This window comes from Aspergillus saccharolyticus (assembly GCF_003184585.1).
Source record: "Aspergillus saccharolyticus JOP 1030-1 unplaced genomic scaffold BP01scaffold_7, whole genome shotgun sequence".
In the NCBI taxonomy this organism is placed as follows: Eukaryota; Fungi; Ascomycota; class Eurotiomycetes; order Eurotiales; family Aspergillaceae; genus Aspergillus; species Aspergillus saccharolyticus.
Genome location: NW_020290617.1, coordinates 1 through 25,545, shown reverse-complemented (window position 1 = coordinate 25,545; position 25,545 = coordinate 1). Strand labels below are relative to the sequence as shown.

The window sequence follows — 25,545 nt, the reverse complement described above, 5'->3', positions numbered from 1 at the left end:
AGCAAGGAACCATTAACTACAGTAGCATGGCAGCGGTGGGAATCCCAGTATTGTCTTACTGACAGGATCCTCGCAACAGTCTTATTCTTGTCCGCGCCGGTCAGGAACTCTTGGCCCATTACATATCACATAAATTGGCTGGCTATGAAGATTCCGAGCAGTGAGCTCTGTGCCACAATAAGTGCAAACCGTCTTGGCGCATGACCACACCGGTCCTCTTGTCGCTTGCAAGATAGTATGGTCTCTCTATCTACCGCATGGCCCGTTGAAGAAGGGGCCATACATAGACATCTCTTGAGCTTTTATACTTCCAAAGTCCCCGCCTAAGCACTGCATACACTGCATGCACTGCCAACTCCCACCGATCTATCGAATCTGCACAGAACCACTCCTTCTCCATTGGAGAACCCGACTGATTCATTTCAGTACACATATGTTCCTTTTCCTTCAAGAGAAGATAGACTGCAGAATGAATTGTCCTTGTCCCGTCCCCCCTCTCCAAGCTGAAGCTGAGTCAAACAAACGAGCGGTAGGCGGTATAAATAAATGGTCGGTAGACAGTCATCCAAACACTCAGTCAGTCTTTCGTCATTTGAGAAAAGGGAAAACAATGCCGGATGGAATCAACTTCTTTGCACGGCTCTTTTCTTCCGGCTTTTCCTTTCACTTAGCTGCACAGATCAGTGAGCACCATCTTCCATGTCTTGTTTCCATCAGGAGGAAAGGGGTTTGGAGATCTTAAGAAGAGAGTCCAGAGAATCGCAACCCTTTACTCATTTGCACCATATCTGGCGTGTCGGTATGTACGCTCGACCATAGAGGAAAGTCACCTGTTTTGCGATTCGTGTGCAAACGACAAAATATTTAACTTCATAACACGGGCCTTGCTATCTGTCTTTCCTTCCTACTCTTCCCCTTCCATCTGGTGATTGACTGAACTCATCGGTGCGTACAAACTTCTGTCCGCAACAGCTGACATCTCTGGATCCTCGGAGATATACAACTTCGCCTCCTTTCACCGCTCAACAGACCAACGTATGTGACTTCTCTGCTTGGTATCGTTGATTCTGTCTATCAGTCCCTGACAAGATCTAGGCTGTACTTCAAGAGATAGACGCAACGTGAACCAGCCTGCTTGGCCATGATCAGCTTCTCCCAAGCAGCCATTGTGGGCTTCCTTGCCCCAGCTGCCTTCCTTTTGCTCGGCTTTCTTATATGGTGAGTGGGCAGACTGAAATGTTTTTGGTTCCTTCTTCTTTGTCTCCATTGTCGGCCGGTACTGACTCTCGAATCCGACGTCAGGGGAAGCTTCGACTTAAGAAGACGGCGCCGAGTGCGCCAGCTGCCTGGCAATGATCCCGAAACTGCCCCGATTGGTTCCAGCCGCGCTGTGATATCTATTCGCGAAGTTAATCGCCGCTTCTTGACACTGAAGTACAGTGACTGGCTGGCAGCTAATACCAGTTGCGCGCCTGGCAAGGGGATCGCACAAGAAACGGTTACCGCCGTCTCGAACCACAATGCTTCTGCTGAGGTCACCGAATTTGGCCAGATGAATGAAGCTGTGTACTCCAATGGCATATGCCACGACGTGCCTCCTCATGAATTATCAGAGAACGGCCCAGCCCCCGATGCCGCTGGTACTGTCAATATTCCTGATGCCGGTGATGATCCTGCCACTGTTGCTGATCCTTCTCATGCCGCTCATGCTGTTGTCGATGCGATCCGGTCTGCCCCCGGTACAGAGGCGAACCCTGACATGCCCAATGCCACCAAGGAGTGTGTCATATGTATGGACGAGTTCAATGGCCAGGATGTGATTCGCCCACTGCCGTGCGATCATATCTTTCATTCTTCTTGCCTAGATCCGTGGCTCACGACACGCCACGCTTGTTGCCCATTGTGCAAGGCGAGCTACTGCAATTCGACGGGCAGCCGTAGCGGGTGGATTCTTCCCAGGACTGACCCGGCTTTTCCGCCAGCGGTTGTGATCAGACGTGAGCTCTTTCCACATCTCTGGTAGCTCATTCAAAGGCTTCGCACCTGGGCGTCGGTAAGTCGAGACTGTGGTTCTGCCTCTATCATCGCTTTTCAATGGAGGAGCTGACCATAAGAACTCCAGAGGCACTGGCTACTTACTCTCTAGATTACATAGAGTTGATCCAAGAGACTCCTTTCGTTGTGTTTCCCCACCGCGACGGCGCCATACTGCGAGTTTGATAACGTGCCTTCCTTCTCTTGTCTCTCACTTATGTATCATGAGGCCGAGCTCGGGATAGGCGACTGGCGTTGATGTAGATAAGTCCTTAGCGTTTTGCGCCGTTGTATCAATTTGATTCAGTTCTGCTTCTTTTCTGAATGCGTATTGACTCTTATTCTCACGAACCTGACAGAAACAACCCGTACGCGGATCCGGAGTCCTGTTCAAAACCTCAACATGCGTTCAAATGATGGCTTCCTCGCTTCTACGCTGGCAATTGGACCGATACTCGCGTGACGGCGTTTCAGCATCTGTAGACTGTTCACATTTCCTTTTGAGGGTGATACAAAGGTGAGGTGAGGTCCAGGTCTTCCGGTCCAGCTGAATCTGTCCGGAGTGCGATGCACTGGACGATCCCTTCCAATGCCAGCGAGCATGGTGACCATATGGCCAGCTTCTTATCTGCTGCATGGTCGAGCCAAGCATCCGTCGAAGCAGGGGTGACAGACACACTAGATTCGCAACATATATCGCAGTGCTTGCCTCCCGGATATACCAGAGCTGATAGGTGGTCGTCAAGGGTGAGGCAAAGTTGAACACCTTGTTGAGGATGGCGGCAGCGATCGTGAAGACACCTAGGCTCATGACGCCCGCCAGCATGATTTTCTTTCTCCTGTTCATCTGAGTCTTCTGCAGCAACGGAACTGGTAGCACGAGCATGGCAGCATCCGAAGATATGTTGAATACTGCCTGCGTGATGGAGTAATTTTGGTAGGTCGCACACTGCAAGTCCTGTACCGGCATAGCCCAATACTGTGAGAATGGTCGACAATAGACAGCATAGTACGTGACCATGATAACAACGAATCCGACAGCGATGAAGACAGCGATCAGGTTAACATACATCCGCAATAGCCGAACGTTGTGGGTGAGCCGCCAGAACATGGTCAACATGCAGATTTTGACCCCCCAGGTCGAGAACAGCATGCACTGTTCGAGGCCGATGACAATCTTGCTCCCGAATATACGGTCGTTGACCTCTTGTGGGTTGGATAGAATCTCCTCGTATTGTGCCGGGTCCACGAGGTTGGTCGCATAGCGGGCGGAAACTTGAATCAGAACCAGCATTGACGTATAGATCAACTGCCTCCACGGGGTGGTTAGCTAGTATGTCCCGACTCGCTTCGTGAGGTCACCTCACAAACGTGACACTCATCACATAGTCCTCGACTAAAATGGTTGGGCGTCAGTGGCTACAGACAACTGACAATCATGGCTGCATCATACAAAACAGGCGCTTGATCGAACCGGTTGCAATGACACGGGAAACTCTGCGAGACTTTTAATAGAAGCTCTTCTGAGAATGGAATACCATACCCGTCAAGAACTAAATGCAGTAACTTACATTCTACCAATGTATAGCACGATTGCGATGCTCCAGAATATGATTGCCTCGAAGAGGAGTTGGTACGGTGAGGGCGAAAAGTCGCTCATGTCGTCTATTTTCTGGTAGGGCTAGGGTCATCTCCCATCCCCGTGATTTCTTTCATTTAGGTTCTGAGGTCGAAGCCAAGGAGTGAGCTCCAAGTGCGGACAAGCGACATATATGTCAAGGGGAACATATCAGCCACTGTGAGTCCTTACAGGCCCTGTCGGGGCAAGGAAGGTCTTGCTATCAACACGTGAGGGAGGTGCTCTGGCCAGGCTCGACGCCACATGCCCCGCTCAGAACGAGGGAGATGATGAGGTCGCATGCCGTATCGGGGAGTCCGAAATTCCTTGCCTGGGTTTGGCAGTAGGACGCAAGGGGATGAACAAACTGGGGAGGACTCGGTGAGGAGCAACTCTCGACACAACTTCCGGTAGTTGTGCAAGCCACGAACAAGATCATTCGGGACGAGAGACTCATAATCCTGCTTAATATAGGTACGCACATTGCTCGTTTCCTTCTGGTACCGATGTACGAGCGTGCCTTGAATGGCTGAGTGAGCGAGACAATCCGAGGGACTGTCGGTCTTGCAATCGGGTAATAGAAGGCAACCAGGGGGGCTTATCGAGGTATGCTCAGGTAGCGTATATGCATACAATATGATGCTGGTTAGAGGGGCTTCGTAGGAAGTATCGGGAGCATCAACTATGGCGAGGTTGATGCGCCATTTTCGAGGATGGTGTTGAGAGATGCCGACAGAAAGTAATTCTGCTCCAGCGAGATATATATATGTATACGATGTAGATGAGTGGAACCCCGTAAAGGCAATGGAGGATCTCCAAAGAGGGCTAGAGACCCTTATTTAAACATCATACGGAGTACAAGGGTTGACCTCTGGCCTCGGTTTTGATTTGCATGGTGTTGAATGAAGTCAGGGCAAAGCAAGTCAACCTAACGCTTGCACGTCCGTTCAATCTACTTCCATATCTCCATAATACTTGAGGTTAGCTTGTTCCAACATTGTGCCAATATAAGCCATAGACAATATATCCAGGCACATACGACCACAGGGTGTGGAAAATAGGGCTTCCCGTCCGCTCAGCCGTACTCAAGCCACACGCCGGGAGGTTAGTAGTTGGGTGGGTGACCACCAGCGAATCCCTTCTGTTGTATGTTTTTTTGGTGCATCGTATGCTCTCTTCCGAGACATGCGCCGAAAGGGCGATTTGTTGTTCCTCGAATTCAGTTAACTTACAGATTTGATCATGTTTTGCTGCTTAGTGGTTTTGTTGAGCTTACCGGCCCCGTGGAAACCGAGTTTCCTCAATGATGATAAATGCGTCGACATCACGGGGCGCGAGCAACAAAGGTCGCTAGCTGTGGTTGAATCTTATCGCTGAGAACTTGAGAAATACTTCGCCCACTGACAAATGGGGTTACTCCTTAGATCTCTCAGAGCCATACATGTCATTGACTCATGGTCCCACAAGATTCAACTTTCAGTCTGGCCGATGCGGCGTAACGACATTCCCTGCTGGTTCCAGCCGTAACAATATTAGACGAGCTCAAATGTGGCCGGGAGAAGTTCAACGGCGACTAGACCCATGGTTAGAGTCCGCCGACTCATCTATTCACCTGTCACTCAAAAAACGGCTCTATATACTACTCAGGGCTCAGGAGGTGGTCCCAGTCAATTTATGATTCGGCTTGTCCCTCGATTGACCGTATATGGCCTACCTTCAGTAATAACCTTTACTTCGCAAATCAACCTACCTCTTTTGTATTCTATTTCTTCTCGGGATGGGTCTTCTGGGACGAGTCCTGTGTAGCCACGACCGAGTTCCACCCCGGGGGAAATCAGTCAACGCGAGAGCATGCAGTGATCTCAGCCGTACCAACAGTCGACCTGTCGCTGGTGTAACAAGCCTCATGAGATGAACAGGCAAGTCTTAATTGTACTAAAGGTATTGAAAAAAAAAAAAAAACAACCATACGGTTTATTTGACAAGGGTGATTTTTTTATTTGACAAGGGTGATTTTTCTCCATAGAAAGATACGGGAAAAAAAAAAGAGATGCGCCAAGCGAGACTCGAACTCGCGTCCCAACCTAATCCTATGCGAATGGGAAGGTTGGATCCTAACCACTAGAAGATTGGCGCTGTGAACCACTGGACCATTTGGGCCAGGTAGTTGTTATGTCATTTTAACAACAGTTCTTATTTAGCCAAAGGAATAATGATCTCCCCTCTTTTCGCCACCAAAGAACTATTTTTCCGCAAACCTTCTGGCACAAACCAAATCCACACGCTGTCCTATGTATCAGGAGGGTCTCATTTTATACGCAAAGCCTGTCAGTTGATGGTGCCCCTGAGATCTGGGTGGTGATGCGCCGAATCCGTCACATCCTGCTCCACGGCCGCTAACGCCGCGGGATCGTCAGTAGTATGGCCCGCGATTGTTGAACAATGCGCCGAAAAAGAACAGCGGCTTCGATCCCAAGGGGTCGGAAGAAAGTTACTTCGGGAGGGAGAAGGAAAAGTTTTGAAGTTCAAGGGAAAAAAAAAGGTATGCTATGTGGAGCCTGTAAGAAGGTGTAGGGCTATCGACCTCTGCCCGTACCGTGGGACAACCCCAGACCTTAATTTCTACCGACTAATGATGCGCAATTGATGGATCTGCTAGAGAATTGTGAATGTGTGTTTGTATCTATAGTATTACTCGCAAAATTAGTCTGGCTATGGTCATTGTCTCCAGTAGATCTGATTTCGGCCGTGTTCCGGTTTCAATGGCTTAGACTAGGCAAACATATATGTTCGCTGATAAGATCCACAATTAATGGAGCTGAACAACAAGCGTGCTGCTGCGATGTACAGGTGTGCACGCGATGCAAGGTAAATAGTCGACACCGGGGGTGAACACGGTAGAATATGCTAATAGCATCATATAGACGCATTGACAAACCAATGCTTCCTACCACCAGCTGCCGCACTCCGGATGTAAGGCTCCAAGGGAAAGAGCTGCGCCTCAGGGGTGACTCCTTCGTAGAGCTGCTTCCAGGCTTTGGCCAACGGGACGGGTGTGTCCCAAGCATACTCCGGATCGCGCTGCCAGAGACGAATGAGATGGCGCCTAATCCCTCGTCAGCGACTGTAAAGACGGGCATCAGTTGTACGTTGCGGAAAGAGAAACTCACTGCTGCTCCGGGGTGTCTTGAAACTCATCTCTAGCATGGAAGATGCTCAAATTGTTGATGTACTGAATGTCCCCCTTACGGAAGTCCAAGCCGACTGCGAACTTCTCAGCCAAAAAGTGCAGCGAGTCCAAAGCTTCCGCATGTGCCTCGGTGATGGGAGGAATATTCTTGGACCTGGGCAAGTCCTGGAATCCAGTGAAGCTACGGCGTGCGTATTGAATCACCACGCGTTCAGGTTGCGTGCCGGTGGCTGCCTGATGGAAGAGAAGCGGACGCTCATGATATGGGTTCTGAGGATTGCCAAATCTATCACCATATACAAGTCAGCAGGATTGCCCCGTTTCACTGGCAGCTTGAGATCATAATATAGTACCCATCAAAAGGCCAATTCTCCGCGAGCGTGCGGATCAGATCAGGTCGCGTTTCCGCCAACTCATTGTACACGCGCCAGCTACTGGCCAGCTTACTCTGGCCGCCGGCTGCGGCCGCATTGAGGGCAAAGAGGGAGATGATGTCTCCCTGATCAGTATGAAAGACTTGCTTGTCTGTTGTATATGCCGGTGCCCCAATGCGCCCCTTGCTCCCCTCCTGGCCGCTCAAGTCTTTTATGTGATTGAGCATCACGTCTGCCGGCTTGCCGTCATAGGACGAGTCCTGGCGACCACGGATTGGAGCGACATGCGCGGAGATCCCCACATAGACGATTATGTTCTCCTCACGCGAGTACTTGTCGACCGGCACACCGCTAACAACCTTGAATCCGTGTCCGTTATGGAGCTCACGCGAGATACCACGTAACGTCGAGTGCAGCGTTGGTAGTGGGAAGGTCTCCGGGTCGATGAAGCCAAGGGACTTGTCCAGTGCTGCAAGTTAAAGTGTTAGAGAGGTTCAAGACAGATCTAGTCACAGTATGGGCAGTTGATGACCAGTACCTTTGAAATGCTGCAGTGCAGCATCAATCTCCTCTAGGTCAGCCTCGGTCAGGACATAGGTCCAATTATACCGCTCTGCGATATCCTTGCCTTCCCAGACTAAATCAGAGTCGAGCTTTGATGGAAACCCGGAAGGAAGTGCCCCGGGAAGATTCTCTGAGCGCAAGCGATGCTCCGCACGAGCACGCCATTTGTCCACGTCGGGCGTGTACTGGATATCGGGCTGTTGAGCGGTGATCGTCACTGTGGTGGTCATGTTGGGCTTGAAGTTGACTGAGGGTATACTGAATGACAGCAAAATTCAGTCAGGTAGTACGAAGACAGGGCGTTGTGATCTTTCGTTGCTTTAATATATGCTGAATTATCAACCTCGACCCCGCGCGGGCTCTGATGGTGCAATCATCGATCATTATGGCTGCTGATGACATGACTATTCAAGTAGAATGCTTTAACTCCATAGCCAAACTCGCTCAACTGAGGGATCTTAGACAGTATATTTTCAAGGGTGGCATGTTCCTTCGATCAAGTCTTGATAGCTGTCTTGGAGAAGGAATAGATATTGTCTTCTGATCTGTCAAAGCCTGCGGATGACTGCTGGTTGAGATCAAAAATCCGTTACTCTCAACGACTTACGACTCGCATCCTAGTCGTACTTAGTGAATGGTATATTTCTAGAATTTCTATCTTCCGCCCATTGAAGATGCGCATGTCTCCAATGGCGACAATACCTGCTCGTGTCAGTGTCCTGCATTGTCCTGCATTACTACAAAATAGGACAGCTCTTATGCGCATAAGGGTCTGCTGACAAAAGCGAAAAAGGCCCCACGGTGACGCTGCTGCCCCGCCCGTTCAGGCGCATCAAACAACAGTCCCCCCGCATTGATTCATAACAGACAAGAAGTCATTCAATTCACCCATTCTCATATTCCTTTCCTGAGCACCAGCCATCTTAATTATCTATCATCACACAATGGACCGTTCTAACAAGCCTTCCGCCATTGGGGTGGGTGCTTCCATCCCTCAGCCAACGGTCAATTTCCACGACAACACAGTCCAGGCCACTTTGCCTAGCGGCGAGTCGGTCACCGTCCACTTATACGGAGCGACCGTCACTTCCTGGAAGCTCGCCAACGGCAAGGAGCAATTGTTCGTCAGCGAAAAGGCTCACCTGGATGGTTCCAAGCCCATCCGTGGTGGAATCCCTGTCGTCTTCCCGGTAAGCGAGTCCTGAACGAACCACTAGACCAAGATCCTTTTCCATCAATAAATAACCAACGTCTAACGAGTACGATCATGGTCAGGTCTTCGGTCCTCCCCCTTCGAACCACGCTACATCCTCCCTCCCGCAGCACGGCTTCGCACGGAACTCGAACTGGGAGTTTCTCGGCAAGTCCTCGTCCGAGTCTCTCGGCAAGGACCGCAAGAAGGGAGATGACGCAGTCAAGCTGGACTTTGGCCTGTCGCACCCGATGTTGAGCGAGGAGTTCCAGAAGGCGTGGCCTTACCAGTTTGGTCTGGTGTATAGTGTCACTCTGACCAAGGAGGGTCTGGAAACCTTCCTGCAGGTACAAAACAAGGGAGAGCAGAACTTCGAGTTCCAGGTTCTGCTGCACACATACCTGAGCGTTGAGGTGCGTTGACATTGGCACCGGCCCCATTGCTAAGCTTTTTGCGAGAAAAGACTGACAAGAAGGGATATAGGACATCTCGCAAGTCCGCGTTAAGAACCTCCAATCCAAGGAGTATGCCGATAAGACCCAGGGTGGCTCAATCCAGACCGAAACCTCCTCCGCGGTTGAGATCAACAAGGAAACCGACCGGGTGTACAAGTCGCTCGACCCAAAGGTCCCGGTCGAGGTCACCACGGTCTCTGATGACAAACCCCTGTTCTCCATCACCCGGGAAGCCCTAACGGATGTTGTGGTATGGAACCCCTGGATCGAAAAGGCCAAGGGAATGGCCGACTTCGGGCCGGATGAGGCCTACAAGAACATGATCTGTGTCGAAGCCGGCTCTGTCGCTGGCTGGCAGACTTTAGAAGCGGGAGAGTCCTGGGAGGGCGGCCAGACGATCCGGCCGAGGCTATGATTTGCCTGATTCTGCTACTTGATTGATACATTGATGCAGTGACGAGCGAGCTGAGTCACGCATGAAGATAGAAGATTAATATGCCATGACAGTGTACCTGAGTCAGTCTATGCCTCGTGTGGTACCAATGTACCCGGAGAGGGTTTCTTAAGCAATACCCTTAGCTGACCTTGTGAACTCTGATCGAGATATAATTTTGTCCAAAGGGTTCGAAGAGACGATATGTGATGAATGACTTAGATAGATTGCCTCGCCCACTGAAGTTCACGAGCATGAAGAACTGTCATGCGACGGTGGAACATTGCTCAAGGTATGTTAAGTTGGGAATACGGGCTCTGTCCTGCCCAAGGGAACCAATCCGAGCAACCACTTTGTTAGAGAACAAACGACCTCCCCCTCCTCTGCTCTAGCCGCTTAGCGCTTCATTTGCCCATGAAACCTTAGCAGTGACGCCCTCATTCGCTGATAGTCCCAGTAAAGGCCCGTATATCATCGCAGAGTCTCTGAACATCGGACGTTTGTTCGCGTGGAGAATGCGATTCTTATGCCGAAAGTGTCACTGGTCCGAAGCCCCAAGGATGAGGTGCGAGACGAGCCGTCGGTGAAGGTATCGACCGCATAGAAATGGAATCTTTGTATAGTAATCGTGCCCCTCAAGAGACGGAAAACCCGCTCACAGCGAAGACAAGCGCGTCCTAGTGCGCTCGAGGTATTCTTGTCGATTGATCCAGCAGTTAAGTCCCCAGATTATGTGATAACTGAACAGGAAGGGCAAGGACAAGAGTAAGATGAAGACCAACACAGACTGTGACAGCATTGTCGATCATGGGAGAGGTGCCAGAAGAGATGATTTGAATTCTATGCGGAGTGAGAGAGTGCAGCAGAAAAGAGACAAAAAATGCCCCGGAGACTTTCCGTCAGCTTCAATGATTGATAGGAAGACTTTTGTAGAACGAAAGTATAGATGGGGAGTGAGGGGATCACGATGGGGGCCATAGAGAGGATGACACGAGGTGACCAATGATCCTTGCGGGTCCCAAGTTGGGCCAAGCAGTTAGGCCTATTGTAGTTAAACCACAACACGGCTAAGTACAGCACGTTGAGCGTCTGGCTTGTACTACGGAGTACATATCATGTCTCTGACGCCTTCACCAGGTATTAGGAGCATCTTTCAAAGGGCGCCGTGTCAAACTATTATCAGAAGACCCCGGACAGCGCTTATGCCATCAAGATGAGCGAATAACGGAATCTTACCCCGTATCATGCGGCATGGTCACTGTCACTACCCAGGTAACTGCCTAAAATAGTTTATAAATGCATTTCAATAACATGGGCACATGCATCTGTCAATTAAAGGCGTAGCTTCACTACCGCTTGCGAAGCCATGCACCGAAGCGACAGATGCCGTATCTCTTTCCGTCGCAGTCTGAACCCTGTGCCACCCCAACTCGGATACAAGCAACCACTCAAACGAACATCATGGACCGGAATTTTAACGCATGTACGTCCTCCAACAGAGCGCCTCCATCTGCATACACAAACTTACAACCAGGAGGTGCAGCACCAGTGAGATCATCTGCCTGACAAAGCTTTTCGTTGGGAAATTGACCGCTGCCACTAACAGCAAGGGGTAAGTAACCCATGGATTGACGGTCAGCGGACTGCAGGGCTGAAATACGGAGAGTAGCTTGAGGAGAAAAGTGCTCAGTTGCACGATTGTAAGCCCAAGCTGCTGATCCACCAGATATGTTGTTATGGGTTCCAAGAATGGGAGGTATCTTTGCAAGAACCAGTGGCTGGGCGGTGGTGGGAGGAGATGTTGTTGTCGGGGCTCTTCGGCCGTGTCAGGTAGGTCCTGGGGCCTTACTTCGTGTTGATGTTCCTCAGATGTACGATGAGTAGGCGACAGCGAGGATGAGGGAGTACTCGAGAAACGCGGTCGGAATATGAGGTTTCGTTCAGAGCTCAAAGAGGACGAGGTGGAATCAGCCCTAGCTGCATCTGGGTTGGTGCTATCGTACGCAGATGTCCGCCGAGCACTTGGTGGTGACCTCGCTAGAGCTCTGTTTGGAGACAGGGCTTGACGAGTGTAGGATGTAGGCGACGGACTCTCTACCGGATGAATTCGAGAATTGGGGCGCATGTCAGGACTAGTCGGGCTAGTCCGCTTCAGGCGGAAGTTTTCATTGACATTGGCCCCAGCCTGAAGACCGTTAAGGACTTCTTCTGCCGATGGGCGGCGATCGGGATCCACGGACAGCAAACGCTGAAGGAACATATAAAGCTGTTCGGGGAGTTCCGGTCTCATGCGTCTGGCGTAGTCGAATCCCGACCATTGACTGATCTCTTCGCGAAGTCGGTCCAAGTCTTCTTTCTCCTCGTGGATCAAGTCGGCGTTGCTATATGGAAGTTGCGCAAAGCAGAGGAAGTACAAAATCATCCCTAGGGAAAAGATGTCGGATTTGAAGGTAAAGTTACCGAAGGGCCCGTCAGGATACTCCCGCCTTAAAACCTCCGGTGCGCAGTAAGAAACAGTCCCTGTAGCCCCGGTGGACCTTCGAGTTGCATCTTGGGCCTGAACCTCGCCAAAGTCACTCACCAACACCCGAACCCCGTCACTTGTCTTATGCAGTAAGCAGTTGTGGGGCTTGAGATCACGATGGATATAGCCATTGGCATGAAGGTACCGGATTCCGGAAGTGATATCTTTGAAGAAGGAGTAAATCTCCTCGAAATGGAGCTTGCGCAGTGCCCCATGGTCATTCTCAGGATCTAGTCCACCCCTTGACCTTCTTCTCAGGCGGTCTTTAAGCTGCTGTGTCGTAGTAGGGGTTTGCACTGCACCACAGATGTAATTGTGGAGATCTCCCGCGTTGCAATACTGTTGAAGTATGAACGCGCATGGGACACTCGGCCCGAATGTAGTGATCTTTGCATTTTCCAACCACACATGTCGATAAGAGACGAGATTTTGATGGGAAAGGTGCTGCAGAAGCTGCACCTCACCCAACACCTTTTCAAGCCACTCGTGATCATCTCCGACAGGAACCCTCTTGCAGGCATAATGGCCAAGCGAGACACCGTCCAGTACGTGTTTTACCAGAAGGACAACGCCTTTGCCGCCTTTACCTAGGACCCTCTCTTCAACAAAGAATTTTTTGAAGTAGTCCTGCGTGAATGCTGCGGACGAAATTCCCTGACTTATATGGGTGTCGACCTCCGTATCGCTAGGGCCACTTGTGGGCCCGTCCGCAATAGCTGGCTGAACGAGACGGCGACGGGGGGAAGGGGCGTTGGACGAGTCCGTAGAGCCAGGTAAGCTGGCATGAAGTAGTCGAAAGTAGTCTGGATTAACGAATTCACCCTGCCCGCTCGCGCTATTTTCATGATCACTATGAGTTGATCCAGTCTCGTGCAAAGGACGATGGCAGTAAGGACAGTCGGTTAGATCCAGGTCACTACCCCTTCGTTCTGCGGTGTTCTGGAGAACGAGTTGCCGCGAATCCCGATCGTAAACCACAACCGAGTCATTGTGTCGCCTGCAGCAAGACAATACTCCGCATTAGAATATCTAATTTAGGGAGAACGATAGGAGTGGGGAAGGAAGGCTGGCTTACAGCACGACATCAAGATTACCCGATCCATAGGGAACAATGGACATGCCCTCATCCTCCATTGTCAAGGGGAGAGTGGCATATCCACAAGGCACACAAAGACATGAATAGCTAATAAATAGCCCGAAATGATGGGTTATGATGATAAGGAAATGCAAGGTATCTTCTGGCAGCTGCTACGGAGACGAGGCCTTCAAGTGAGGCTGGGGAAGCCCCACGTGAGCTCCGTCGGCGGTGAGGAATCTGCCCTATTGAAAAATGTTTACGGGTGGATTACTGTGGGAAAAAACCAGTCTTCTTCTGAATCAGACCACCTTGTTTCAGGATGGTCGTTTGATTGAATGCTTCAAGTCTTCGGGTGAACACTAAGCGGGTATCTCTAAATAATTTAAGGCGCGTCATGTTGGTCAAGAATCTGATCGACAGGACGAACCATGCTCACTGAGTTGAGCCATGGCGTGCACTGCTGATGTACAGTCCAGATGGCACGCCAGCAGATTTCACATAGAACCAGTGCTAGGCTTGAGGCGCCTGCTGATGGTCCAGTCTCGAAAGGAGTTCGTGTCCTTGTGTGCTGTGAGGCACGTGGCTCTCGATGACCATCAAAAGACAAGGTATGACAGAACCTTGGGATACGCCTTTGAGTTGTGGAGCGACATACGCGACCGGGGGTGCATGTCTTCGGGAGCGATGCCAGATGGCATAGGAGGTACCTGGCTCGTTGGTGGGGTTTGACAAGAGTTTCGCCAAAAAGAATGCCTAGTCGTTCTCTTCGCCACTTTCCTCGTCGCTGACTTCAAGGTTTGCAATCGAGTCATCGTCGTCGTCACTGTCAAAGCCCTCGAACTCATCATTGTCGGACTCGGGAGTCTTTCCTTTTGAAGCTTCTTTAGAGTCATCTGGTTTTTCAGAGGTTGTCTCATCAAGCTTGCGCTTCCGACTCATTTCTCCGAGCCGACCAGCACGGCCTTCGATCGCCTCGTCCTCCCCACCGGCATTGTGAGGCGGAGGGGTGAACCAGGGAATCTTTCCTCGCAGGAAGTCATTGATGACCATCTTGGCGACACCATCAAGGTCAGGCTCGCCGCCACGAAGCAGACGACCGCCCTTGCGTGCAAGAATACTGAGAAATTCAATGGGATCATCCACGTTTTTGATGCCGTACGTGCGCTCCAGATGTTTAGGCTGCACTCGCTTGAGAACGGCCGGGATGTACTGCTCGGGATTCTCTACGTTCTCCACTCGAACGACACCTCGAAGAAGAATATCTTCGGGGGTGGCGTTTGAGCTGGCCGGTACCACGCCCGGACAATCGATGAGGTAGATCCGCTTCATCAAGGTAACATACTGCCAGACCTTGGTCTCCCCAGGAATGGGGGCCACAGTACACACCTTCTTCTTCCGCAAAGTGTTGATGACAGAAGATTTTCCAGTGTTCGGATACCCGATCAGGCCGACCGAAATCTGTTTCCGGTCGGAGTGCAGAGAGGAGAACTGCCTTAGAAGTTGGATCAAAGAACCCTTGCCGAAAGAGTTGGTGATCGAAGCGTGGAATGCTAGAGTAGGATAGTCTTTCGACAAGTGGCGCACCCAAGCAGCCTGGTGTTACATTAGCAGGCGAACACCAAAGACATTGCACCGGGAGCAATATGGCAAAACATAATAACGCATAACAAAAATGTGACATGAGATGAGAAAAAATGTGTGAGATGTTACTAAGAGAACTGCTATGGGCCACTCATTGAGCGGAAGCAGATCTCAACTCAAAAACAAAACACAGCTTGATCCTTGCGACTGGCTTTCAAAACGAAAACCAGCCAGCCTAGCTTCAGAAAGAAGGTCGGCGCGGATCCGCGTCAATCTGCCAGAGCTGTAACAGACATACTCCCAAGGTAGAAAAACACGACACGAAGTCGCAGGGAGAAGCCTTGACTTAGCAATGGCATAGGGCCGAGACCCTGGTTGTAAGGAAAATAACGAGGGGTGTGAACAAATGAAGCCAGTATGAGAGCAATAAACTTACCGCGACACCAGTAGGAACAAGATCACACTTATTCAAAACAAAGACCAAGTGCTTGTGAGGAGCCTCCTCACGGATATACTTTTCGATACTCCTACAACGTGTACCATCGGGATCACGTGCATCGAGAAGGTGAAGTACCACATCGGAAGAATCAATGACCTTATAAAGTTCGTTCCAGATACGCTTACTCTGACCCTTGGAGAAGACAGACTCAACAGCAGTGGTTGCCAGGCCCGAGTTTTCATCCTTTGCAACGTCGTCGCCATTGACAACCAAGGTACCGTCTTCATGAGTAGCATGGTCTGTCTTCTCGACATAGGCGTCGTGCATCTTGACGGTCTCGCCAGCAAGGTCCTCCAGAGAGGCAACACCCAGCTTGACACGCTTTCTCTGAGCCTTGGGACCAAAGGTATCACCGAAAGGAGAATTCTCAATCGCCATCTTAGCTTCATGTTGCTTCAAGCCATTCGCGCCCTTGTCATCTCTGATAAGGCTCATGGGAAGCTTGTTGGTTTTGAGCAAGACTGAATAAGGATCGGAAGCACGCTCGGCGACTGCTTCACGGAAGGAAGAGAGGGCCTCTTGAGAAATTACTCTCGTGTTTCCAAACCATTTACGGTTTGGTTCGATTCTAGCAACCGGGGCATCTCGAGACTGGTATGAAGCAGCCACCGTGATCTTTCCCTCAGCGTTGCGTCGAGGTTTTCCATCCTTCAGCATGTTCAGATGCTTCACCTTCTTCGCATCTCTTCAAAGCATGTTAGTCTAGCGTTCAGTAAAGCAATCCTTCTTGTCAAATAACCCACCTGTAGAAATTTTCACCCTTGGTCCTGACATTGCCCATGCCATCACCAGTCTTCCCCTGCCGCTCTCGACGAGTGGCTTCCTTCTTTCCGGTACCCATGATGAGAACACCTCCCAAGAGCACCTCAAGAAGTTATAAAGAGAGTTCTCAGAGTGGTAGTGTTGCAAAATAAGAGTTGGCGGAGCGCAAGAAGGAAAAGAGAAAAGAGAAAGAAAGAAAAGTTTCCCAAGCGCGGGAATTATTTTTTTTTTCTGTCAGTTTGCGCGCGCCAAGCTAAGCGGTGCACGGACCAAGGGCAGGAAATTCGTTTCGCTCTCTGTCCGACTGCCGCTGGAGCAGGACCGCCTTTGCCAGCAGCCCTTTCAGGATCTCTGTGTCTGTCGCTGGTTGATTGAGGTGGGCCAGTGAATTTACTCGAGCCTGTCCAAATAGATTACTCCGATATCTTCGACCCAATTGAGCCTATTCCTCCTCGTACCATTGACCAACGCCCCTCTGTCTATCATGGCTCTCTTTCGGAATCCCAGAACTGCCGCCGTGCAGCTCCGCGGCTTCGCGACCTCATCCTCTCTGCGAGTCGGACCTGAGTCTCCCAGCTTCATTGATGTGCCTCGGGTCCTTCAGCCTAACCTCCCTTCCAAGCCCCGCGTCAAGGGTGTCCTTCCAGTCCCTCGCGAAATCTTTCCTTCCCGCCGCACGGACAAGCCCACGGAAGCGTACATTTCCGCCGCTACGCCATTGCCGACCAAAGAGAAAAGAGCCGACCCCAATGACCCTAACTACGAATACATCGAACAGAAGAAGCAAATGGCTGAGATGCGAAGACAGAACCTCCGGGAAGGTCTGCTGGAACTGCATGCCCGCAAGCAGGCAACCGACAAGACGATGAAGTGGCGGAGCGAGCAGAAGCAACAATTACGAGAACAGGTCCTACGGCAGCCAGAGAGACTTGACGTGCAGCTGACTCAAAACACCATTGTCAAAGCCATGTTGCCCAAGCGCACGCCGGTGTTGCCGTGTCCCGGAAAGGAAGCTCTTCTTCGCAAGTCCACGAGACGGTTTCAACGCAAACAAGCCCAGAAGAAGGCCGCGCGTGGCGAACACTTGCACGAATTGTACATGAACGCGCGTCAGTTCATAGTCGACGAGACCCAGCTTGCCGCCGAGATTGAAAGAGTTTTCCCTGACGACCATAATCCGGCATGGCGCAGTGATCAGCAGGAGGGTAAGAACATCTGGAACCTGGGTTACCCTCAGACCGTCTCCAGTCTTGTCAACGAGGGGACCAAGACTGAATCTGCTCGCTTCAATGCTATCCAAGCCAGAATCAAGAAGCTTGGAGAGGAGATTACCGGTGGTAAGTTTTAGTGGGCTATGTTATAGGGAGGGTTGTACATTACGTTCGATGTCATACAATTCGGTGTTTTTGATTCTGTTAAACAATTTCATATGGGTTTGTGTTAGCTTTCCCTTTTTTGTACACCTAGGTCCATCATATCCCATTGCGGAGACCTCTGTTTCTATACTCCAGAAGGGCACCCAAAATTCCATACGAGAACGCCATCGCTATGCACTATATACACCAACGCAGGCCTTAGGTGAAGCTGTTTTCCACCTGAAGAAAAAGCACAAAGAAAAACAACATGAACCAGATTCAGCGGGCCTAGAAAGCGACGTACAGCCCCTTCAGCTGGGATCTAGAGTGCCAGCAGTAGAAACTGCCGCCAAGGAAGCTCCTTGAGTCGCGACAGATCCCGAAGCCCCAAGAGAACCTGCAGGGTCACGTTGTGCCACCTCCTCATCGATGAAACAGCCCAATCCGGCAAATGCTTCCATCAATGTGCGAGAATAGTACTCTTGCAGATCATACCCGCCTGCCTGCATACGAGTATCCTGTCGGAGGGGATCCAGATAGCTCGACGGGTAGTAGTCGCGTAAAGTATAGTAGTCCCTCTTGTTGGGAATGATGCCACCGAATGGGTCGTAGGGCTTCTCGGGTTCCGGAGTCACAATCTTTTTGAGTCCCTTGATCAAGCCCGAATCGCCGGCAGCATCGGCTTTATCGGCCGCGGTTCCCGCCTGACCAGCCTTTCTAGCATCTGAATTCCGTAGAGCAGCCTGCTTCTGTCGGATCCGATCCTCTTCACTACGTCGAGCAGATGATTTCTTGAGCAACACCTTCTTGCCCTCGCGTGCAATAGCCGCAGCGTCGCCGGGTCGTCCGGCTGCGAGCCGAGTGAGGACATCCTCCCGAGAGGCCTGCAGTTCCCGCCGTTCGTTTTCGTATTCTTGCTTAGCTGCTTCTCGGCGAAGTCGTGCCAGTTCCTGCTCATGTGTTTGTTGCTCCTTGAAAGACGAGGCTTCCTGCGCCTCGCGAGCTTGATTGGCGCGGATCGAGCGCATGTTTTCCGAAGCATATCGTTGCAGATCGCCTTCAGTCTTTGCCACATCGGTGCCATGTACGAGGTTTGCGATTATCTCTTCCCGTTGTTCAAGGAAGTCGTCCCAAGCACGTTTGGAATCGAATTCTTCTTCACGGCGGTTGAGTCTGTGGACAGCATTAGCACCCTGTATGGTCACCAGGCAACCAACTAGATGACAGACATCTGCATTACTCTGCGCCGGATGTCCACCTCTCGTTCCACATTGATATCCTCGAACGTCTGCTTCCGAAACCGAGCCTTTCGCAACGTCTTGTGGCAACCCGCAACGGGGCAGTTGGCCGGGCCTGAGGAGAAAATGCGGTCTACACACGACTCGCACATCTTGTGATAACATTCTGGATTGATGAGGAACTGCATGTCCGGGTTCAGGTACCGCGAGGATTTGCAGACGGGGCACACCTCTGAAGAAAGAACGCTGGTTAGTACACTTCAGGCAGCGGGGGCTCCCGATCAGGGTAAACCATCATACCGTCATCATCCCCGCGATTAGCCATAGCATCCCGGGCAGGCGGCATAGTATACAGCTCGCGGTCCTAATAAAAGTGCAAGGCAGAACGGAGTTAGTGTTGAATAGTACGCAGGTAGCGCAGCGATGAAGCCTAAATGACGGGTGATTAATCCAACTGCCCGCACGGGCCAATCAGCCATTCCGCTCATTGTTCCGCGGCGGAACTTTTTTCTTTTGCCGCCGCCCTCTCCCCGTCTCCGGTTTCTGACCTTCTTTCACTCACATATCTCTCATTTTGGCTCCCCCAACTGCTTCCTTCTGTGGAACAAGCCTCTTATCACTCTCTCCGATTTCTCGATAAGGCGATGATTATGGGTGTCCCCGACCGCCAGCTGCACGAACTGGAGCGTCAGCGTCTAGAACTCGAGGGTAACATTTCGAAGCTCCAGGAATCACTTTACCACTGGCGCACGTGGGAGGCAGAGTACGAAGGTCTCAAGGAGGGAATCAATGACCTCCCTGACGATGCGACCTCCAGCGACTTTCTTCGTGTGGGTCACAATCTGGCCGGCTCACTTGTCACTGAGGATGAAGTGAAGCTGATGCTAGGCGACAAAGAAGGCGTGACCCGCACCAAGGGACAGGTAATCAACCTGATCGCTCGGCGTATCGACTACGTGAAACAGAACGTCACGGCGATGGAGAAAAGATTACGCGCCGCAGAGAGTGGACTATACGCGCTGGACTCACAGGAGCAACCACCGAGCGAAACCACGGCCGAATTTCCAATGACTGAGATCTTTGAAGAGCTTGACGAGAACGGCGATATTATTTCGAGCAAGACAACTACCCCGGGCAGCCAGGCGCCTGAGCTGCTAAATGCCTTGCAAAAGGCCGGTGTCAAGGATATACCGGACCTGGCAGATGTGATTCCAGCACAGAATGACTCTTTGCAACATGCTGCACGGCCTACGGAGGGCTCACAGGCTACGGGGGAAAATCCAACTACACTGGAGGTCGAGGAAGTTAATCCACCGGATGCCAGGGAGGAGCAAGCGCGAGAAGCGACGACTCCCGAGCACAACCACAAGCCTCCGGCAATGGATGCGGCTGGACTTCTTGAATATCAGCGTCTTGCAGCATGCATTGAAGAATCGCCAGAGGATGCCCAGCTCCGGCGTGAAATGCTGCAGTATAGCTTGAACGAGGTCGGAGCGGTCGTGGCCGAGCTGGAACTTGATGAGGATGCAAGCGACGTCTCTGTTGACGAAGATTACGAAGATTACGACGATGATGAAGACGAGGAGGAAGACGAATATGGAAGGACTACAGGACGTATTCTCGACGAGGATTACCACCGCGAAATGCGCGAGTTAGAGGCCAAACTGAACGCGAGAGGCTTGTGGAACATCGGCAAGAACACTGACTTTCTCCCAACCGATGTTAAGGCAGAGCTAGAGCAGCCCAGTATAGATCGTGTCGAGACAATCCCCGAGACAGGCAGCGAACCTGTACCCGAGAAGAAACCGAAGAAGAGGGTCGCTTTTGCTGACGATCTCGATATTGCTCCGGCCCCTAAACCTCCGGTCCAGGACAAGAAGGTTGTTCCAGTCCGAGAGTCGAGTGTACCTGTTCTTGCAGACTCAGTGGTTGAGCGCACGCAGCCAGTTGCAAAGGAGCCATCAACTAAAGGTGCACCAAAGAAAGTCTCCCGATTCAAGAGCGCTCGGAAAACGGACGACGGTACAGCAGAACCAACCACTGCGTCAGAGACTTCAACTCCCGGACCTTCCCGGCCCGTCGAACTTCGTTCGTCTTTGCGCAAGACTAGCACCCCCTCTCCCGCACCATCATCTCTGCCTCTTTTCCCAGCAAGACCAGCGGAGCCCAAACCCTTCTCCCAGCCAATCTCAGATATAGCTGAGAAAGACCCCGCACCCAGAGGCCCAGAAGGAAAAATCCTGGCGGACACACTTGTCGAACGTGATGTCTCTGCCAGCTCCGCTATGGCGCCGGAACCAGACGAGCTTGATGAACAACTGCACCGGAAGGAGATTGCTACTGAGTTTTACCAAATTCGCAATCGCATGATCAAGGAGAAAGGCGGATTTGTGGACGAAGAGCCCGAAATTGTCCCGCTCGAGACAGAGGAGGCGCCAAGACGCGTGAGTAAGTTTAAAGCTACGCGCATGAGGTAGGACGATAGGAATTTCAAACGCACGCCCCAAGCAGATACCCATTATATACAACTCAAGCAAAATAGGCAATGCATGTTCTCTCTAGCATCGTTGACTTCGACTCCTCAAGAAGATATCTATGTACTGGCAGGACTTCAGCCATATGTCCGGGCATACCTCACTCGTGGTATGCTCATGGTGCTGAACGTCCAAGATCAATGACTCAGGGCTCTCTGACTGCATTTCCGTTATTGGATGTATTGGACTTTCACGAGTACTTACATACAGTAAGAGGTGGCTATACAGTTACGTTTCACCCTCGACAACGCATTGACTATCCTATATCCAGAGATTGCAGGTGCCATCTACGTAGAAAATGCTACTCTATTCTGTAATTCGGCGGTCATGACTCAACGCCTCCAAACCTTCCTTGCTCGCATTACACCCCCAAACCTCTCAATGTACTGGTCCCGAGCCAATGCCAGCAGCATAGTTTGGGCGCGGAGATTATCCCAGCAATTGATTCAGGTCAGGCAACTGGCGCTTCAAATGAATCTGTCATTACTTCCAAGTCAGCATAATGCATCAAGTTATAGTTCACTACATCGCGGAGTAAGCGGATCATTGCTTGCGTACCAGTGCGGGAATTCCATGTAAGAATGGAAGTGATCTGCAACTGACATCGACGTCAGGATCATCTATCCATGGATCTGAGGCCCTCCTCGCCCATTGTTCCATCCAATCGATCAAGCAATTGACACTTGCTAGGCAGGTACACTCAATCGATCAGCGCGAGATAACTTGTTTTCTTCCAGTCATAGTCATAGACAAGTGGGACCAAGTAAGACATGCTGGGGTGTGAAGACGGGCTTGCGCATGTCATCCCAACATGTCAATTGCGATTCTTCAAATCTTCCACCTCTTCGTTATCTATCGATGGTTGATGTACAATACACTGTACAGTCCAGTAAACAAATGGACCAGGAAAGACATTATGCGGGACCTGCTTTATCCACGGTCTACAGAGTGGGGAAGATTGGATGGGAAGTTAATGGCGGGCTCCCAATGTTGAACCAGAGCAGTTCGACTGGCAACCCCAAAGCTCTCCACCGCGACAGAACTTCCCCTTCCCCGTCTATGTCCTGGCCACAGTCTAAATGCAGAGGCCAGAAGGACTGGAAACCTGGTCTAGAAAACGCTGGGTACACACCAAAAAAAGGGTTCAAGAAGTGCTTTCAGGGAATTCGGGCAAACTGATTGCATGGATCCTCGGGTGGAATGATGAATTGTACGCCGTAGAGGCATACGTAAGCGCCTTGTGCGGGGATTGTGAGGGCATAAGGAGATGTACGGTAACTCTTATTTCTTTTCCCCATAAAGTGCTTCGGCTGTCAAACCTGTGAGCACTTGTAAGCGTATGTCTAAAGTATGGTGTAAACACAGACACTTCACTATGTATACCAAACATTGGGGAAATCATAAATAATCCTGTGTTTTGGAGATCCAGAAATTAAGAAACTTAAGTATCAACGCTATTGCATACAGCATTACACATAACGACAACGATTATAGCTCAATGGCACAGGGCTATAGGGCTTGTGCAGTTGAGGTTTCAAGTGCTAAGTATGTATGCACTTTGCCCCTTGAGTGACAACCTGCGCTTACGAGAATGAGGAGGCGAGTCCGATCGACATAGCATTTACTTGAAGGAATAGAAAGGAATGGGGATATCATTGCATTACTGTTTACACAGCTCCGTAGATGAGCAGTCAAGAAATAAAAATAGCGATGATGATGAATGCCAATTGCACATCCCCATTAGAAAAAAAGATAATAAAACCACAAGCAATGCCGTTGGCTGTTGTTTTCGTCATTGATCCACTTCTTTTCCACCCAAGCATCGCGGGGGAAAGAGAAAGAAATGATTGCTCCATGACTGTGGTGGCTGTGAGTGGCTGCGTCCCCTGTTTTTTCTTGGTGGAGTTAATCCCTTCCCGATGAGTTCCGCTGTCTGGTCTGTTTCAGATGAAACGAACTCTCTTCCATTCTCCCCAATTCCCCATCTCAAATCCCATCGGTCCACCTCATCCACCTCGTCCACTTCAGGAACACCATCCTCGCCTCCATTTCGGAAGTCCGATGCTGCAATCACATTCGATTGTCTCAATGATGACGTGCAGTGTCAATCACTTCGCTTACCCTTTGGTAAACAATCCAGCCTGTTGACCTCCACGGAAAACCTCCTGTCCAGCCGAGTTGCTGAGGGTAACGCTTCGATGACTCCGCACACCATGTGGTGGAAAGAGAGGCATCCAGGACACGGTCTGTATACGGAAGGAATGATGCAATGGGCCCTTCGAGATAGAATCCGACATTCCCGTTGCCGATTTCTCAATGGGCGCTGATCGAAGCTCCTCTTCTTCCATTCCGGCAGGCTTGCTCTTTTTGCTTCATGCCTTGTCCCGCTAAGCACGGCGATGGTCAATCGTCGGCTTGCACGTCGGCTGGATGAATTAGAAAAGAAGCAACACGTTCCTGAGAAATCCAAAGTCCGGTTCCTGGTGTGAGGCAAATATTAGCCCTGTTTTGGATCACTGAAATGGCGGACATAACCGTAGATGGATACTTTGTTGCCACCGGAGTCGCAATCAAACGCTACGCAATCGGGGAATCATTCGTTAAGGCAGGGTATCCGGCCGATCCAAGAGGCACCGCTTGATGGGGCTGGTTCCACCAAGGTAGAGAGGCCCTGAAACACCTTGGCTACTGACATGGCCACCCCTCTCTTGCAGCCCTCTTGCAGCGCAGGAGCCACTCACTACTGTGCAGGGTTTTCAATTCCACAAAAGCTCAGGACATATGACGTTTACTCAATGAACTCTTACCGACCTGGGAGGTTGTCCAGACCTGAGTCTGTCGGCCAATTCGTTACTTGTCTGCTCGCACATCGGCCATGTCTGGCTGGGTCCATGGTGGTTCTCTGCCGGGCCCATGGTCTCCTCGACCTTGCAGCGGTATTGCAATGAGCTGCAGCCTACTTTTATTTTCTCAATCTACATGTGGAGGTAGTGTATTGTTCGTTCTTGGACTTGTTTGTTGTGTCCAGGTAGGCATATGACGTCCGTCGTTGCATTCACTGTCACTTATAAAGATTGCACATGTCCTGGATGTCACTTCTTGAGTTCCTGTCATTACAATCACTTCATTTCTTCATACTGGAATTTCTCCAGTCCATTCGCTGTCCTAGCTGCCGGCTTAGCTCGCTAGTGCAAGGATGAAGAACTTCGCATCTCTTGCAGCTTTCGCTGCTGGAGCTAATGCCCTCGTCAGCCGTGCCGACTCGTGCTGCTTTCACCTGACCGCTTCCGGCGCCGTATCTGGCACTGTGGGCCAGCTTGGTGATGGCCAGAATCGCATCGGCGGCGGCTTAGCTGCAGCCTCGTTCTGTATCGACTCGAACGGTGCCATCACTGATAGCAGTGGGCGTGGATGTATCGTGACTAGTAAGCCTCTCGAGTCAAACGATACTAGCGCAAGAGCCATCGCTGACTGTTTGTACGCCGACAGACTCCGTAACCCAGTTCCAGTGTGACTTAGGCTCCACTGCCCAGACTGGATTTTCAATCTCATCTGGTGGTCAGCTGCAATACCAGGGTAGCTCTAATTTTGTTGCATGTCAGACCGGGGACAACAATGAGTTGAACATTTATACCACCGAAAGCTCCTCGGTGACTGGTTGCTCAAGTATCACACTAGCCGCCGATTCTTGCTCGGGTTCTGGGACAGGTGCTGGTGCGTCTGGCGCAGCTACTGCGGTCTCCTCGGTTCAGGTGCCCCAGTCCGGCAGACCAGGCTCGGTCCTTCCAGGTCAATCATCTTCCTTCATCCCGGGCGGCCCTATCTCTAGTGCACCTGTGCCTGGCTCTGGATGTGCTTCGGCTCAGACAGTCACTATCACCACCACTGTAATCCAATCCAACTGTGCGGCAGGATCATCTGGTGTCCCCGTTCCGATTCCAATTCCTGGGACCACTGCTCCAGGTCCTTCCCAGGGTACACTACCGGCAGGCACACAACCAGCAGGCACTCAGCCCGCAGGTACACAACCCGCAGGCACTCAACCCGCTGGCACTCAGCCCGCCGGCACGCAGCCCGCTGGCACGCAACCCGCTGGCACGCAGCCCGCCGGCAC

The 25,545-nt window shown here is 51.1% G+C and overlaps 10 protein-coding genes and 1 non-coding gene across 11 annotated transcripts; 5 read left to right on the top strand and 6 right to left on the bottom strand.

Moving 5' to 3' along the window:
* The first annotated feature begins 927 nt into the window (after window positions 1-927).
* BP01DRAFT_389855 (putative RING finger protein) lies at window positions 928-2,266 on the top strand. The gene is made up of 4 exons (XM_025577948.1): window positions 928-1,035; window positions 1,096-1,218; window positions 1,303-2,053; window positions 2,123-2,266. The coding sequence occupies exons 2-3, from the start codon at window positions 1,142-1,144 to the stop codon at window positions 2,021-2,023; spliced, it is 798 nt and encodes a 265-aa protein (XP_025433287.1). The 5' UTR covers window positions 928-1,035; window positions 1,096-1,141; the 3' UTR covers window positions 2,024-2,053; window positions 2,123-2,266.
* Window positions 2,267-2,443: 177 nt separating this feature from the next.
* On the bottom strand, window positions 2,444-3,694 carry BP01DRAFT_335708 (uncharacterized protein; the record flags this gene model as incomplete). The annotated part of the gene is made up of 2 exons (XM_025573210.1): window positions 2,444-3,347; window positions 3,606-3,694. The coding sequence occupies 2 exons, from the start codon at window positions 3,692-3,694 to the stop codon at window positions 2,444-2,446; spliced, it is 993 nt and encodes a 330-aa protein (XP_025433286.1).
* Window positions 3,695-5,703: 2,009 nt separating this feature from the next.
* BP01DRAFT_t73 lies at window positions 5,704-5,788 on the bottom strand. Its single transcript has one exon. It is a non-coding gene; the product is annotated as a tRNA-Gly (tRNA).
* A 564-nt stretch (window positions 5,789-6,352) lies between these two features.
* Window positions 6,353-8,256, bottom strand: BP01DRAFT_335705 (TauD/TfdA family dioxygenase). The gene is made up of 4 exons (XM_025573209.1): window positions 7,755-8,256; window positions 7,196-7,685; window positions 6,823-7,128; window positions 6,353-6,758 (listed from the first exon to the last, which is right to left on the bottom strand). Exons 1-4 carry the CDS (start codon window positions 8,008-8,010, stop codon window positions 6,569-6,571), a joined length of 1,242 nt encoding a protein of 413 aa, XP_025433285.1. The 5' UTR covers window positions 8,011-8,256; the 3' UTR covers window positions 6,353-6,568.
* Window positions 8,257-8,628: 372 nt separating this feature from the next.
* BP01DRAFT_414234 (D-hexose-6-phosphate mutarotase) lies at window positions 8,629-10,173 on the top strand. Its single transcript, XM_025579043.1, has 3 exons — window positions 8,629-8,970; window positions 9,056-9,385; window positions 9,456-10,173. The coding sequence occupies exons 1-3, from the start codon at window positions 8,725-8,727 to the stop codon at window positions 9,840-9,842; spliced, it is 963 nt and encodes a 320-aa protein (XP_025433284.1). The 5' UTR covers window positions 8,629-8,724; the 3' UTR covers window positions 9,843-10,173.
* An 837-nt stretch (window positions 10,174-11,010) lies between these two features.
* Window positions 11,011-13,626, bottom strand: BP01DRAFT_314272 (protein kinase IKS1). Its single transcript, XM_025572533.1, has 2 exons — window positions 13,460-13,626; window positions 11,011-13,381 (listed from the first exon to the last, which is right to left on the bottom strand). Exons 1-2 carry the CDS (start codon window positions 13,516-13,518, stop codon window positions 11,335-11,337), a joined length of 2,106 nt encoding a protein of 701 aa, XP_025433283.1. The 5' UTR covers window positions 13,519-13,626; the 3' UTR covers window positions 11,011-11,334.
* Window positions 13,627-13,749: 123 nt separating this feature from the next.
* BP01DRAFT_354499 (putative GTPase NOG2) lies at window positions 13,750-16,474 on the bottom strand. Its single transcript, XM_025574441.1, has 3 exons — window positions 16,286-16,474; window positions 15,480-16,227; window positions 13,750-15,055 (listed from the first exon to the last, which is right to left on the bottom strand). The coding sequence occupies exons 1-3, from the start codon at window positions 16,381-16,383 to the stop codon at window positions 14,216-14,218; spliced, it is 1,686 nt and encodes a 561-aa protein (XP_025433282.1). The 5' UTR covers window positions 16,384-16,474; the 3' UTR covers window positions 13,750-14,215.
* A 155-nt stretch (window positions 16,475-16,629) lies between these two features.
* BP01DRAFT_354498 (uncharacterized protein) lies at window positions 16,630-17,849 on the top strand. The gene has a single exon (XM_025574440.1). The coding sequence runs from the start codon at window positions 16,789-16,791 to the stop codon at window positions 17,650-17,652; it is 864 nt and encodes a 287-aa protein (XP_025433281.1). The 5' UTR covers window positions 16,630-16,788; the 3' UTR covers window positions 17,653-17,849.
* Window positions 17,720-19,285, bottom strand: BP01DRAFT_354497 (TFIIH/NER complex subunit TFB3). The gene is made up of 3 exons (XM_025574439.1): window positions 19,198-19,285; window positions 18,889-19,129; window positions 17,720-18,832 (listed from the first exon to the last, which is right to left on the bottom strand). The coding sequence occupies exons 1-3, from the start codon at window positions 19,241-19,243 to the stop codon at window positions 17,971-17,973; spliced, it is 1,149 nt and encodes a 382-aa protein (XP_025433280.1). The 5' UTR covers window positions 19,244-19,285; the 3' UTR covers window positions 17,720-17,970.
* Window positions 19,286-19,444: 159 nt separating this feature from the next.
* BP01DRAFT_314259 (prefoldin-like protein) lies at window positions 19,445-21,512 on the top strand. Its single transcript, XM_025572532.1, has one exon. It carries the CDS (start codon window positions 19,542-19,544, stop codon window positions 21,372-21,374), a length of 1,833 nt encoding a protein of 610 aa, XP_025433279.1. The 5' UTR covers window positions 19,445-19,541; the 3' UTR covers window positions 21,375-21,512.
* Window positions 21,513-24,627: 3,115 nt separating this feature from the next.
* BP01DRAFT_380516 (uncharacterized protein) lies at window positions 24,628-25,322 on the top strand (the record flags this gene model as incomplete). The annotated part of the gene is made up of 3 exons (XM_025577228.1): window positions 24,628-24,856; window positions 24,921-25,081; window positions 25,140-25,322. 3 exons carry the CDS (start codon window positions 24,628-24,630, stop codon window positions 25,320-25,322), a joined length of 573 nt encoding a protein of 190 aa, XP_025433278.1.
* Between the last annotated feature and the right edge of the window lie 223 nt (window positions 25,323-25,545).

Bases quoted from the DNA above. Each gene is read 5' to 3' on its own strand.
- BP01DRAFT_389855 (XM_025577948.1), top strand. From the start codon at position 1,142: ATGATCAGCTTCTCCCAAGCAGCCATTGTGGGCTTCCTTGCCCCAGCT. The intron at 1,219-1,302 runs GTGAGTGGGCAG...ATCCGACGTCAG, and splicing joins TTGCTCGGCTTTCTTATATG to GGGAAGCTTCGACTTAAGAA.
- BP01DRAFT_335705 (XM_025573209.1), bottom strand. From the start codon at position 8,010: ATGACCACCACAGTGACGATCACCGCTCAACAGCCCGATATCCAGTAC. The intron at 7,129-7,195 runs GTACTATATTAT...ATATGGTGATAG, and splicing joins GAGAATTGGCCTTTTGATGG to ATTTGGCAATCCTCAGAACC. The intron at 6,759-6,822 runs GTGAGTTTCTCT...ACGAGGGATTAG, and splicing joins CAAGACACCCCGGAGCAGCA to GCGCCATCTCATTCGTCTCT.
- BP01DRAFT_414234 (XM_025579043.1), top strand. From the start codon at position 8,725: ATGGACCGTTCTAACAAGCCTTCCGCCATTGGGGTGGGTGCTTCCATC. The intron at 8,971-9,055 runs GTAAGCGAGTCC...GATCATGGTCAG, and splicing joins GAATCCCTGTCGTCTTCCCG to GTCTTCGGTCCTCCCCCTTC. The intron at 9,386-9,455 runs GTGCGTTGACAT...GAAGGGATATAG, and splicing joins ACACATACCTGAGCGTTGAG to GACATCTCGCAAGTCCGCGT.
- BP01DRAFT_314272 (XM_025572533.1), bottom strand. From the start codon at position 13,518: ATGGAGGATGAGGGCATGTCCATTGTTCCCTATGGATCGGGTAATCTT. The intron at 13,382-13,459 runs GTAAGCCAGCCT...GTCTTGCTGCAG, and splicing joins GGTAATCTTGATGTCGTGCT to GCGACACAATGACTCGGTTG.
- BP01DRAFT_354499 (XM_025574441.1), bottom strand. From the start codon at position 16,383: ATGGGTACCGGAAAGAAGGAAGCCACTCGTCGAGAGCGGCAGGGGAAG. The intron at 16,228-16,285 runs GTGGGTTATTTG...CATGCTTTGAAG, and splicing joins AAGGGTGAAAATTTCTACAG to AGATGCGAAGAAGGTGAAGC. The intron at 15,056-15,479 runs GTAAGTTTATTG...ATGTAACACCAG, and splicing joins TTGTTCCTACTGGTGTCGCG to GCTGCTTGGGTGCGCCACTT.
- BP01DRAFT_354498 (XM_025574440.1), top strand. From the start codon at position 16,789: ATGGCTCTCTTTCGGAATCCCAGAACTGCCGCCGTGCAGCTCCGCGGC.
- BP01DRAFT_354497 (XM_025574439.1), bottom strand. From the start codon at position 19,243: ATGCCGCCTGCCCGGGATGCTATGGCTAATCGCGGGGATGATGACG. The intron at 19,130-19,197 runs GTATGATGGTTT...TTCTTTCTTCAG, and splicing joins TAATCGCGGGGATGATGACG to AGGTGTGCCCCGTCTGCAAA. The intron at 18,833-18,888 runs GTCTGTCATCTA...TGCTGTCCACAG, and splicing joins CGGCGCAGAGTAATGCAGAT to ACTCAACCGCCGTGAAGAAG.
- BP01DRAFT_314259 (XM_025572532.1), top strand. From the start codon at position 19,542: ATGATTATGGGTGTCCCCGACCGCCAGCTGCACGAACTGGAGCGTCAG.